This window comes from Bactrocera tryoni, chromosome 3, assembly GCF_016617805.1.
Source record: "Bactrocera tryoni isolate S06 chromosome 3, CSIRO_BtryS06_freeze2, whole genome shotgun sequence".
NCBI classification, from domain to species: domain Eukaryota; kingdom Metazoa; phylum Arthropoda; class Insecta; order Diptera; family Tephritidae; genus Bactrocera; species Bactrocera tryoni.
In genome coordinates this window covers 6,997,515-7,008,929 of record NC_052501.1, presented here as the reverse complement: position 1 = coordinate 7,008,929, position 11,415 = coordinate 6,997,515, and the positions used below count along the sequence as shown (strand labels likewise).

Below are 11,415 nucleotides of genomic sequence, written 5' to 3'. Positions count from 1 at the left end.
TCATAAAAACGTTTAAAAAATGCAAATTTTCAAACTGCAAAAAATAGCATTCCAGCAATTCTCTTGAGCAGCAGCACTGGCTGTGTATCAAAACAAACCGCCAATCAGCTGTTACTTGAAGAATTTGCTACTAGAAAAAAAGGCAAAATGTTGAGGTTATCGTAATTACATAGTGCACAGCAAAAATTTATTTGCAAAATGAGTATATTATTACATATCACCTTAAATTCAACTGCTAATATTTTTCGGACAAGCACCTGTCGTTTGCTACATCGTACATCATTTCTTTCGCAAAACTTAAAGCCGCCGGTTACTCATAAAGCACTATCATTGTTAAATAAACCTACAATTCCTCTGAGAACACCGGCACGTAATCGCTCCTCGCCCGCTTTTAATGTGAACACAAATGTTTCGAAGGATGTGGTACTTTTCAAATACGAGAACCCAAAATATTACAATGTGTTGAACATCTTTGGATTGTGTCAATTTGTATTTTGGACTTATCTGTCGCATTTTGCATTTACAACCCTTAAAGATGCTCCAGTGCAGGAAATACCTGGCGAAGAGTTGGCCTGGTATCAAAAAATAAACTTAGGCGAAAACAAATACAGAAATGGCATCACAACAATCTCCTTCTTAATAGGTTGTATAGCTAATTTCATTACTGTGTTAAGTGTAAACTAACTATATTTGCTTGTAGGGTATGGTATTCTGTGTGCCACCTGGTTGTTCACTTTGCGTTCGGTGCGTTATCTTATACTACGTAAAGGTGGAAAAGATGTTGCGTTTGTTACCTATGGCCCATTTAATAGAAACAGGATAATGACCGTGCCACTGAAATGTATTTCTGCACAGGAATCTCGTGAAACAGCACGCAATCAATTGCCTATCAAAGTGAAAAATCGTGCACTATATTACGTGCTTGATATGCGTGGAGAGTTCCGAAATCCTCAACTATTTGATTTTACAGCAGGTTTGAAACGTAAGGTTGATTGAAATAAATTGACTGGTACTGTTATTTTTTAGTTAATATAAAGTGTTTATTTACTCATATTTAAGCCTTAGTTAATAAAATATGTTATGCATATTTGAATCATATTTACTTAAAAACGAACTTATCAAGGTACAGACATTATGTAGGTATCAAAATTAGTAGACTGGTTCAGGTTGTTGTGTGATCAGCAAACCGAAACGTTTTTTGATGGTCAAACGATGACGTGAGTATTTATCTTCCGGCGAGAAACGTGCTGGGTGAGCAGAGATCGTTGGAAATCCATCTTCAGTGCGTTTCTAAAAGAAAAATGCATATCTTGATTATTATAGTTATTTCAAACCTAGGAAAATTAAATTTACCTTCAGCGTGTAAACGCGTTCTCCTTTTTCATTTAAAGTGTACATCAGATACATTTTGGCTTCTAATTTTTAACAAAACAATTGAAATAAATTTGTCGCTCACACGTGTTTTACGTTGCTTCCAAAAAAACCAAATGTCAATTTGAGAATGTCAAACAATAATGTTTTCTATCTTTCTGAAACGTCAAAATGAAGAGTAGTCAATTGTGAATAGTAATAGTAACAGCTGTTGATAAAAAGTATGCTACCACTTTGCTTAAATAACTTATTTTCAACAAACGACCTCAGTAGATCGAAAAATAGTGAAATTTTACAACTTTTTTAAATAAATTTTGGCTGCGATTCAGAATAGCATACCTGGATTTCGGGGATAAAATTGGTATCAATGGAAAGGTGACGTTTCCCATAATTTTTACCTCGCATATAAGTTATTTTATTGTTTGAGTTTTATGCATATACATAAATGGTTTAAGAAAATATTTTAGTTTCACCAAATATCTACTCTGGTAGCCTCTTTAAGCGAGAAGAAGAAGATGTACAATAATTTTCTTTGTTATGGACGAAGCGATTTCTATCAGAAAAATAATAACTTGCACAGAAAATTAAATTTGGTCGCGACTTTCGAAAAAATAAAGTACTACAACAGATTTTCTACTATAGTGACTGACAAGTATTTGCATACCTAAATAGTGTTAACGAAATTAGGATGGTTTTGAAGCAAATCTGAACAAACGGGCGTTGTACAATAAAGTGAGTGGAAGTAGGGAGTAATGGTTTGCAATTTGGAAATCGATTAGTATTTTTGGAAAACTGAATTAAAAATGTGCATTTAAATTATAACCAATAGCAATGTTTAGAAATAAAATCAAATCGGCTAAAGATGTTCTTTTCGGGCAACAACGTGGAGATTCACACGCATAATTGTAGGACGCAAACTAGTTGTATGTGGGAAAGCAGCTGTCGAAGACATTGAATGTGGGGCTGATTAAAAGGTAAATAAAAAAAATTGTACGGAAAAGTTTTGGTGAATATTTTAATACAAGATAACATTTAATGGAACAACCCCATACATACATTTACATTAGTGGCTTAAAGATCAAAGTTAATGATTTGTGCACAAAAAAGCGGAAAATATACGTATTAATTAAAGTAAAGGAAATACATCTTATCTCTTAAAAATGTATTACTATTGTATTCATTTTGTTCATGTCCACATGTATGTACGTATATAATTACATGTATGGTATGTTTGTTTGTTGTCTAAGTTTAATAATATTTATATTAAATTTTTTTTATAATTAATTTTTCTTAATTAAATTTTTTAGGTTTAATAATGCGATTAAAAATATTCCGCCATGCTAAAGCCTTCCATGACATCTTTAATATATCAGCACGTTTGCTAACATCGAAATTACGACCTATAAGTGATCGCAAAAAAGTTTACATGAAAATGTTGGCAACCAAGTGAATTAAAGCCTATCGACAGTGTAGAGATGGAATCATTACATGAATATACCAGTAATGGCGAGATTTGCACTAGTTAAAAGCGGCACCGCAGAGCGACTTTATCAAATAGCTACATCCATACTTGTACTCCCGCCAAAGTGGTACATCAGCAAATAAGTTTGTGATATTTTCGTCTATTACACATAAGTACGATTCAAATCGAGTAAAAATTAAAACAAAAACGACAAATACAACCAAGAAAAAATACAACTATAACAAATTAATTAACGACGCCGTATTTTAACATAAATATACTCTATATCGAAGTTAATCAAGTACTTTACAAACATAAACAACATCGATCAGTAGCCACCGTTCAACTTTACCTATAAGTACACGCCTCTTACGTTCATTTCTACCTATAACCTCGCCACCGTCGTCAACACGTCTACCATTCAGCTTGTAATGTTGTCCGACGCTGATGACACCGATGAGTTGGACACCATTGCCGATGTTATGGGTTTGCGCTCACTAAATGGCCTCAATACATTTCGTGAAATGTGGTATCACATATTTCTTTGGGCGCTCTTCTCCTCCATTTTCATACACACATGCGCGGCTTTGGTTGCTTTTGTGACCCTACGCAAACATAAATTCGGACGCTTCTTTTCTATACTAATTCTTGTAATGGGATTTTTATCGCCTGCCATGAGTGGCATAGTAAGTAGCGCAGTGATAGCATTCGTGCATCGAGCCTCCAGTCTGCCAATGTCGCCAATTTATGCAATGGTGTGGGGTGTAGGCCAAACGATAGTGTCAGCGTGCTTAGGTTTTACACGAATTTTGGCTACACTATAGAAATGTGGCGGACGCTTAAAACGGGGGGATGTATGGCAAAGTGAGTGAATGACTGACAGACGGACAGTTCCAAATACACATACAGACACACACGTAAAGTCTTAGTGATAATCGCATAGAGTTTAAGTAAAAAACATAATTATTACGATTGTAAAGAATAATAAAATAATAATGTATATTTATAGTTACAAGATTACCAGTCCATAAATGTTCATATAATGATAATTTATATTCTACATGTGTTTATGTAATAAGTTTTCTAACAAAAATATGTTTTAGTTATCCATTATTCTCTTTATATCTATATATACATTACATCTGCTTTAGTTTAATATTTGCTTTATTGACTATTTATCGAAATTATATACACCAACAAACAAATAAATTAAATAAATCTTAAATACAAGTATTCGTAAAAGCATTCATTCATTAAAAGGAAGAACACTTTACATGCATCATTAGTCAGTAAGCGAAATACGGTGATTCATGAGCACATGCAAACATTGTAAAAATTAAAACTAAATGAATTACTCACTACTCATACTAAAATATAACGTACATATATAATTGGGCTTTTTAAATTATAATAAAATATTACAAACTACCGGAGTGAAACCCATGCCATGCTACATGCCAACGAACTTAATTTTAACTGTCTAAAAATTTGTACAAATTTTCGGCCAATTAGTGTTATATAAATATTTCCTTAAAATGCTAGAAAAAAAGTAATACATATAAAACTTCACTTATGACAAAAATATTGGAACGTAGCTTAATGTTTGCATTTACATAACTGTTAATTACATTTCAAGTCAAACGGTTGGCTCACATATCAAGTTGAAATTATCTCACATTACGTTTTTATTTGGACAGGTTTCAGTAATTTAAACAAAACGGCGAACTAAACCATTTTCACATATTCGTGATTCTAGAAAGAGTGATGACTTCCCTTATTAAATACGTGTTCATGAAATTTTTAATTTGGTTTATTAAAAATCAGTTGGAAATTATTTCATTACTTTTAGTGATTATCTTTTAATTTATTCCTATTACCAATACGTTCGTATGTCGCGTACTTTTCCTGTGTATGTACGTATGTATGGTTTTTTAAACAATATCGATTCACATTTGCCAAATAGAAAAGAAATGGCATGTCCAAAAAAAGTAAGAACAATCACAATATTCGCTAAGATTTTAAAACTCAATTAATATCGAAATATGTGTACGTAAACTCCATAGAACAGTTATTTTATTCTTTATAAAATTTCGTAATTGACAAAAATAATAACAATTAAAAACATTTATAATTCGGATGATTTAATTAGCGGGCAAACGCTTAGGGACAAAAGTAATAAAAAAAATTAAAAAATAAATTTTGTTGGCGAACCGTCGTGTCCACAGCGTTTTGAATGTACAATTTGTCAAATTACTTAAGCAAATATATACATACATAACTACAAAAATGATAGAAAAAAATTAGTGAATATTGTATAACAAAATTACGGAATATGAAAATATGTGATTTTTAATTATAACTGAATAACAAATACTATTAGCAATTGTGCATAATTAACCAAATAATATTCTAATTTACGATATTATATTAAATAATTATACTTATAAATATTTAGTGCTAGGCCTCACCTTAGACCATATAAAATTGATGAACAAATGACTAATTAAACACATAAACATATATTGAAAAAGCCTAATTTATGTATAATATTAATATATAACGTTAAGGAATAAACAATAAACAAGTGGTAAAAAAATATTATATAATCCATTGTTCTAATGTATAACTTAATCGAAGTAAAATTTTCTATAATTGCAAAATTGGTGTATAAATATTCTCAATTAGCGCTCGTGCATGCAAATATCCCACTTTTCGTAAAAGTTTTCAAATTTTTGATTAAATAATTGCATTTGGATCTCTGCTGTTATACAGCATGTGTAACTTTCCGCTCAATACCTGTCCAATACGCCTATCCGCTTGCAATGGATGTGGGCCACCGCGATTGATCTTCAAATCGGCCATTATCTTTTTCTCCTCATCTGCATCCCGTTCATATGCGTCCAAAAGTTTTTTGGGGCATGGATATTTTGCGATTATAGTCTCAGCTACCTCCAAGGTTACTAAAGGCAAACGATTTAAATGTTGTTGCCAAAGGCGGCCTAAACCGTTTGTACCCACGACACGTACACACTGTTTCTTATCGTTGGCTAGGAATTTTTTAAAAGTGCCCAGTGTTTCGGCTTTCTGTTGCTTGAATGGCGCTTCCGCTATGGCTTTTGTGAAACGACGTAAGGTTGCAGCAACTTCGCTAGACACTGGCGCTACTTGTATTGTGGCTACTTGATGCAAGACTTGTAAATCTATGAGCACAGAATTTGTAGTGTTTGATTCCGCATTCTTATTTCGATCTGCTAATAAGGCTATAGTGGGTTGCATATCTGGAAAATTATTTTCCATATTCTTCGCTATTTCAGTTGCTGTTGTGTTCTTCAAATCTTGTTTAGAAAAAAATTGCACAACTTGATTTTCCGATTCCCACTTTGCGCTCAGCGGCGATTCTAAACACTCATTAGGCAGCAATTCCCGTTGACCCGATTGACGTTCCCAAATGATACAAGATTTAGACGGTAAATCGCGTATTGCATATTTTATTTGTAGCTGTTCGATTTCTAATTTTAATTCACAACCAAGTCCCGGAATACTCGAATTTAATATACTGCTGTCCAAAACCATGCGTACATATTTCTGGCATTCGCCAGGTTTGATACGCTTTTGCTGATCTCGAATTGCCTTTTTTTGTAATTTGTCGGCTTTCGTGTCCATTTCTTTTGATTGTTGTTTGAATGCAATATATCTTTGTTTTTCAAAACATTACCGCCTTCCTAATTATTTCAAAAATATTGGGTTTCACAGAAGTGCCAGCTAAATGTGACGCTTAGCGACATCTGTGATGAACAAATAATATCGCTTGTCAAAAGTTGTGATTGTCATATAATTTTTTATTAAACAATCTTTGATACAACTGTAAAGTAAGTAAGTAAACCTTGACACATACATACAACATTTCTTCAATTTTTAATATTTTTTGCCTAAAGCGTATTGCTGCTGAGTCTATGAAAACTATAATTTTTCGTACTGAACATATGACATTAAAATTATTTAATTAAATTTACTCAAGTTATGGCAACCCTCACTTTAGACAACAGCTGGTAATTGCTCACAATGCTGTGCTGACAACCGAAGAGAAGTTTAAAGCGGAATAGAAATGAAAAAGTGATTTTTCGAAAGATACATATGTATGTACATATAAACTTAAATTTGCAGCTACCGTCGTGGAGTATTAATTGAAATTATTTAAAAACTATATTGCAAGCAGGAATTCGCAAAATGGACCCCGAAGTGGTAAGTATTTAAGTTTTGTGAATTTGAGAATATATTTAATTGAATACGTGATTGCTCTTAGGAATTACATGATAGTGATGAAAGTGACAGTGATTTCTGTCCGGAAAAAGAAGCCGGCATTGAGGTTTCAGAAGAGGCTTCTAGTGAAATTTCTAGTTGTAGTGATGAAGAGGGCAGTAACTCCAAAAATACAATAAAAAAATCAACTCGTAAAAATTCAGATAGCACAAAGAAACAAGCGAAAAAGGTGAAGAGTCGGAAACGTGCACGTGCCCAAGACGAGGCACATTCGAGTGATACGGATGATGAGTGTGCGACAACTGCCGACTCAGAGCGCAAGCGTAACACGCGACAAACAGATGCTGCAAAGCGACTACATAGTGGTAAAGAAAAGGACACTTTGGAATCGGAGGAAGAGGATAAATCTAGATCTGATGCACTCTGGGCAGATTTCCTTAGCGATGTAAAACCGAAAAATGTCGAATCAAAACCGAAAACTAAAACACAAGCAACAGTAAATGGTGCATCAACAGCCAGTGTGACTAATGGACTTAATAGTCCAAAAAAGCCCATAGTTAAAAGTGCAGAAAAATCTACCTCTGACGAAAAGCCAGCCGAAACAAAAAAACCGGATAAGGTTACTGTGACCGAAATTCTAGATTTTGCGGGAGAAGAAGTGTGTGTAGAAAAAGTTGTTAACGCTGACAGCGTTAAAGAAAACAAAGAGACAGTGAAACGCCCTGTAGCAGGTACCTCTGCATCGAGAGCCGGTTTGCCAGTAGGCTTAAAAAGACCAATGGCTGGTGGCAGCAGCGCTGGCGGATTAGGCTCCATACTCAACCAGATCGGTAAAAAAAAGAAAATATCCGTACTAGAGAAGTCGCAATTAGACTGGAAGAGCTTCAAACAGAATGAAGGTATTGAAGAAGAGTTGCAAACATTCAACAAAGGCAAAGATGGGTATGTCTTTTTGATTTTTTTTAAGAAATATTGTTATAATTACATATAATGTGCACTTTCAGCTACTTGGAGCGCCAGGATTTTCTACAACGCACCGATCTACGACAGTTTGAAATTGAGAAAAATCTGCGTCAATCACGGCGCAACAACTAAGTCCTACCATAGTTTTATAATTTATTATAATTAATATTAAAAATTTATGTGACACATTCTGATTTAGTTATGTAATTATTTAAATACATAAGTAACTGGTAAACTATAAAGCTACATTTATAATCATAAAACATATTTGCTTATGTTGAGATTGACCACTTGATAACCGCCTATTGTATTCTATATATAATAAAATATATAATATGAAAACAATAAATACAGCATGCGTAAGAAATTACAAAAATTAAGAAATGAGCGCTTATTAGTAAATACCAACAGCCATATTCTGATAAAATTGGTTTGTCTGCATAACGGCAACTAGCAAGAATTGAATTTATTGGTAGGGCAATCAATATCAAAGAATACTATAAATGTATGTGGGATTATCGAATAAAGTGACATTTAGCCAGAGTCGTAAGCATTTTCTTTTACTCAATTTCTCGAAAATAACATTTGTATTTAATAATATTTTTTTCTTTTGATATAATAATTGTGCTTCACTCTAGTTCGTGAAGGAGATCTTTGCAATGAGCTCAAGTTTGCTGCTTAAGTCTTTTGTTGTAACTTTAAAATCGAATCGGAGTTGGAAAACCATTTTCAATTTCAAATAGCGAAGGCGTGGGGCTCTTTAATTTCGTACTCTTAAGCGAAGAGCGACTTAAAATTTTTGCTGCGACGCCGCTCTGAACCAGCCATTGAATGATGTAAAGAAGCGCTTAAAACAGCTCGTTGCAATACAAGTATGTGTGTATGTATGTGTTTCTAGCGAAAAATTCAGCGCTCATTGCCTTCGCTCGACTTCAAGTGACTGATTACAAGTTGTAAGTTGGACTGCTGCCTCAATCGCGCTTGTGGCCCAAGTGAGCTTTGCCGATCAACGCTGGCTATTACTGTTACTTGGCCAAAACCTTGCCGACATTATCAATGCGCATTCAGTTAGTTTTCGACTGTTGGCGCGTTTACGACGTTTTACCACGGACGGCACGTTGTTGTGTTGCGCGAGCGTAAGCAGGATTTTGTGACAAAAAACAAAAAAAAAAACGAGCGAAAAGAAGTCTTCAAGCGCTTCTTTCAATAATAATGATCCGCCGTTGTTTGCTTCGATAACAAATTACTGTTATATTATTTGGCGTTTTTGTGCGCTACAAAGCGTTTGCTGTTGATAACAAGTGAAGCGTGAAAAAGTGACAACAGTTCCGTTGGGTTTCCCTTTCTTCGGTGGCGTTACTCGCTACATGTTAAAAAGCAAGCAAACAGAGCAAAGAAATTGTAAGAAACTTGCGGAAACTAAGAAAAAATTAACAACAACAACAAGCAGTTGCATGAATCTGCAAGCGCTTAACTGTTTGGTGCTCAAGTTGGTCCACACACACATACATATATATTTTTCATTAAAAAATATAAAATAAAATTTCAATTTCAAATTACCGTTATAGCTCTGCGAAAATTTTTTAAAATTGTTGCAAATTTTTTTTTTCATATAATAATTTCGCCTGTTTTAAATTTTAATTGTGCAACGCCAGTGGTGAAAGTGTGTTGTCGCAATCAAAAAAATAAACGCCTTGATCTGTACATGCATGCATAAATATTCGCGCACACACACACACGTATGTATATGAAGCGCCAAAAAAGTATGAAATCATATATTTGAGCCAAAATAAAGCTAAAACAAATGTATAAAGTAGTCAGTGACCGTTTTGAAAGCCTTCAACGAAAAGTGAAGCTGTGTTGCAACTTCTGGTCGCGCTGTGTTGCAAGCGAATCGCGCTGATTACTGCGCATGGTGCATACATAACTGCTATTTAAGGAAAAACAGGACGTTAACTTCCGACAACAGCGGCTGCACGACAGACCAGATCAGAGCACGCGACCGAATAGAAAGGAAGAAACTGGTTCGACGAGGAACGGGTGCGAGGGAAAAATACAAAAAAATATACACAAATAATTTAAGGAAAACCGCGTGAAGTAGGAGGAAATGTAAGTTGAAAAAAAATTAATTAATTCAATGACAATTAAGAAATGTAGGTAAAATTAAATTAAATAAAAAAATTAAAATATGAAAAAAGTTAAAAAATTACAAATGTATATTCAAAGTAAAGTAAATAAAAATAGATAAATATAATAAAAAAATTAAAGTATAAAAAAATTGATTTGAATTGTAAGATTACTAATTTTAATATAAAAATTAATTTAATTAAAAAACTAATCGAATTAAAATAAATAAAAAAATAAGAAAACTTAAAATTAAATTCAATTTTATTGAAATTAAAAAAATTAAGTCTTAAATAATGAAAATTAATTTAATTAAAATAAAATAAAAAACTAAGAACACTTAAATTAAAAAAAAAAAAAATTTAGTTAAAATAAAATAAAAAACTAAGAACACTTAAATTAAAAAAAAATTTAATTAATATAAAAAAATATTTAGTTAAAATAAAATAAAAAATTGAGGAAACTTAAATTAAATTTAATTAAAAAAATATGTTATTTAAAATAAAATTAAAAATTAAAAAACTTAAAATTAAATTAAATTTAACTGAAATGAAAAATTAAATTTAATTAAACAAAAAAGTTAAGTGGAGAAAAAATTAAGTAAAATGTAATAAATGAAGTAAAAATAAACAAATAATGTTAAATAAAATATTATCAAATGACTAAAAACTAAATAAAATAAAATTATTTGATTGGCAATAAATTTAATATAAGTAATATAAAAATAAAATAAACAAAAATAAAATAAATAAATAAAATAAAATTAAGTTAAGTTAATAGAATAAATAAACAAAAAAATATAAATAATTAAATAATAATAAAAAAAAATTTATTGAAGTAGATTATGAGGACAAAAACAAATAAATAAAACTAAAGCATATAAAAATAAAAAATAAATTATTTTAGATCAACAAATTTAAAATAAAGACTCAAAATTAAACTAAATGACAATAATTCACTAGCAAAACAGTTAAAAGCAATAAAAAAATAATAATAAATTAAATAAATAGAAATAAAAATAAAAAAGTTAAATTATTTAAAATAAAATTGAAATAAATTGTTTGATAAAAAAAATTAATTAAAAGAAAAATAATATATTAAAAAAATTAAAATAAAATTTGGTTTAAAAAAATTAAAATTGAAATAAAAATAAATCGAAGAGAAAAACAAAGTAAAATAAAATAAATCATAAAAATAAATAAAGACTGAAAGAAAATAATATTAAAAAATAAAAA

At 31.5% G+C, this 11,415-nt stretch overlaps 6 protein-coding genes across 6 annotated transcripts in view; 4 read left to right on the top strand and 2 right to left on the bottom strand.

Moving 5' to 3' along the window:
- Nucleotides 1–111: 111 nt before the first annotated feature.
- LOC120772624 (transmembrane protein 223) lies at nucleotides 112–1,050 on the top strand. The gene is made up of 2 exons (XM_040101340.1): nucleotides 112–643; nucleotides 701–1,050. Exons 1-2 carry the CDS (start codon nucleotides 199–201, stop codon nucleotides 994–996), a joined length of 741 nt encoding a protein of 246 aa, XP_039957274.1. The 5' UTR covers nucleotides 112–198; the 3' UTR covers nucleotides 997–1,050.
- Nucleotides 1,016–1,502, bottom strand: LOC120772625 (H/ACA ribonucleoprotein complex subunit 3). The gene is made up of 2 exons (XM_040101341.1): nucleotides 1,354–1,502; nucleotides 1,016–1,290 (listed from the first exon to the last, which is right to left on the bottom strand). The coding sequence occupies exons 1-2, from the start codon at nucleotides 1,405–1,407 to the stop codon at nucleotides 1,150–1,152; spliced, it is 195 nt and encodes a 64-aa protein (XP_039957275.1). The 5' UTR covers nucleotides 1,408–1,502; the 3' UTR covers nucleotides 1,016–1,149.
- Nucleotides 1,503–1,872: 370 nt separating this feature from the next.
- On the top strand, nucleotides 1,873–4,058 carry LOC120771390 (transmembrane protein 170B). Its single transcript, XM_040099357.1, has 3 exons — nucleotides 1,873–2,103; nucleotides 2,201–2,345; nucleotides 2,679–4,058. The coding sequence occupies exon 3, from the start codon at nucleotides 3,265–3,267 to the stop codon at nucleotides 3,655–3,657; it is 393 nt and encodes a 130-aa protein (XP_039955291.1). The 5' UTR covers nucleotides 1,873–2,103; nucleotides 2,201–2,345; nucleotides 2,679–3,264; the 3' UTR covers nucleotides 3,658–4,058.
- A 963-nt stretch (nucleotides 4,059–5,021) lies between these two features.
- LOC120771389 (crossover junction endonuclease EME1) lies at nucleotides 5,022–6,592 on the bottom strand. The gene has a single exon (XM_040099356.1). The coding sequence runs from the start codon at nucleotides 6,494–6,496 to the stop codon at nucleotides 5,570–5,572; it is 927 nt and encodes a 308-aa protein (XP_039955290.1). The 5' UTR covers nucleotides 6,497–6,592; the 3' UTR covers nucleotides 5,022–5,569.
- Nucleotides 6,593–6,936: 344 nt separating this feature from the next.
- Nucleotides 6,937–8,599, top strand: LOC120772715 (craniofacial development protein 1). The gene is made up of 3 exons (XM_040101465.1): nucleotides 6,937–7,075; nucleotides 7,137–8,035; nucleotides 8,098–8,599. Exons 1-3 carry the CDS (start codon nucleotides 7,061–7,063, stop codon nucleotides 8,186–8,188), a joined length of 1,005 nt encoding a protein of 334 aa, XP_039957399.1. The 5' UTR covers nucleotides 6,937–7,060; the 3' UTR covers nucleotides 8,189–8,599.
- Nucleotides 8,600–9,888: 1,289 nt separating this feature from the next.
- Nucleotides 9,889–11,415, top strand: part of LOC120771396 (2-hydroxyacylsphingosine 1-beta-galactosyltransferase) — a 35,270-nt gene continuing 33,743 nt past the window's right edge. The window contains exon 1 of the mRNA XM_040099365.1: nucleotides 9,889–10,165. The gene's annotated coding sequence lies outside the window, so the exon portion shown is untranslated. The remainder of the gene's footprint in view (nucleotides 10,166–11,415) is intronic.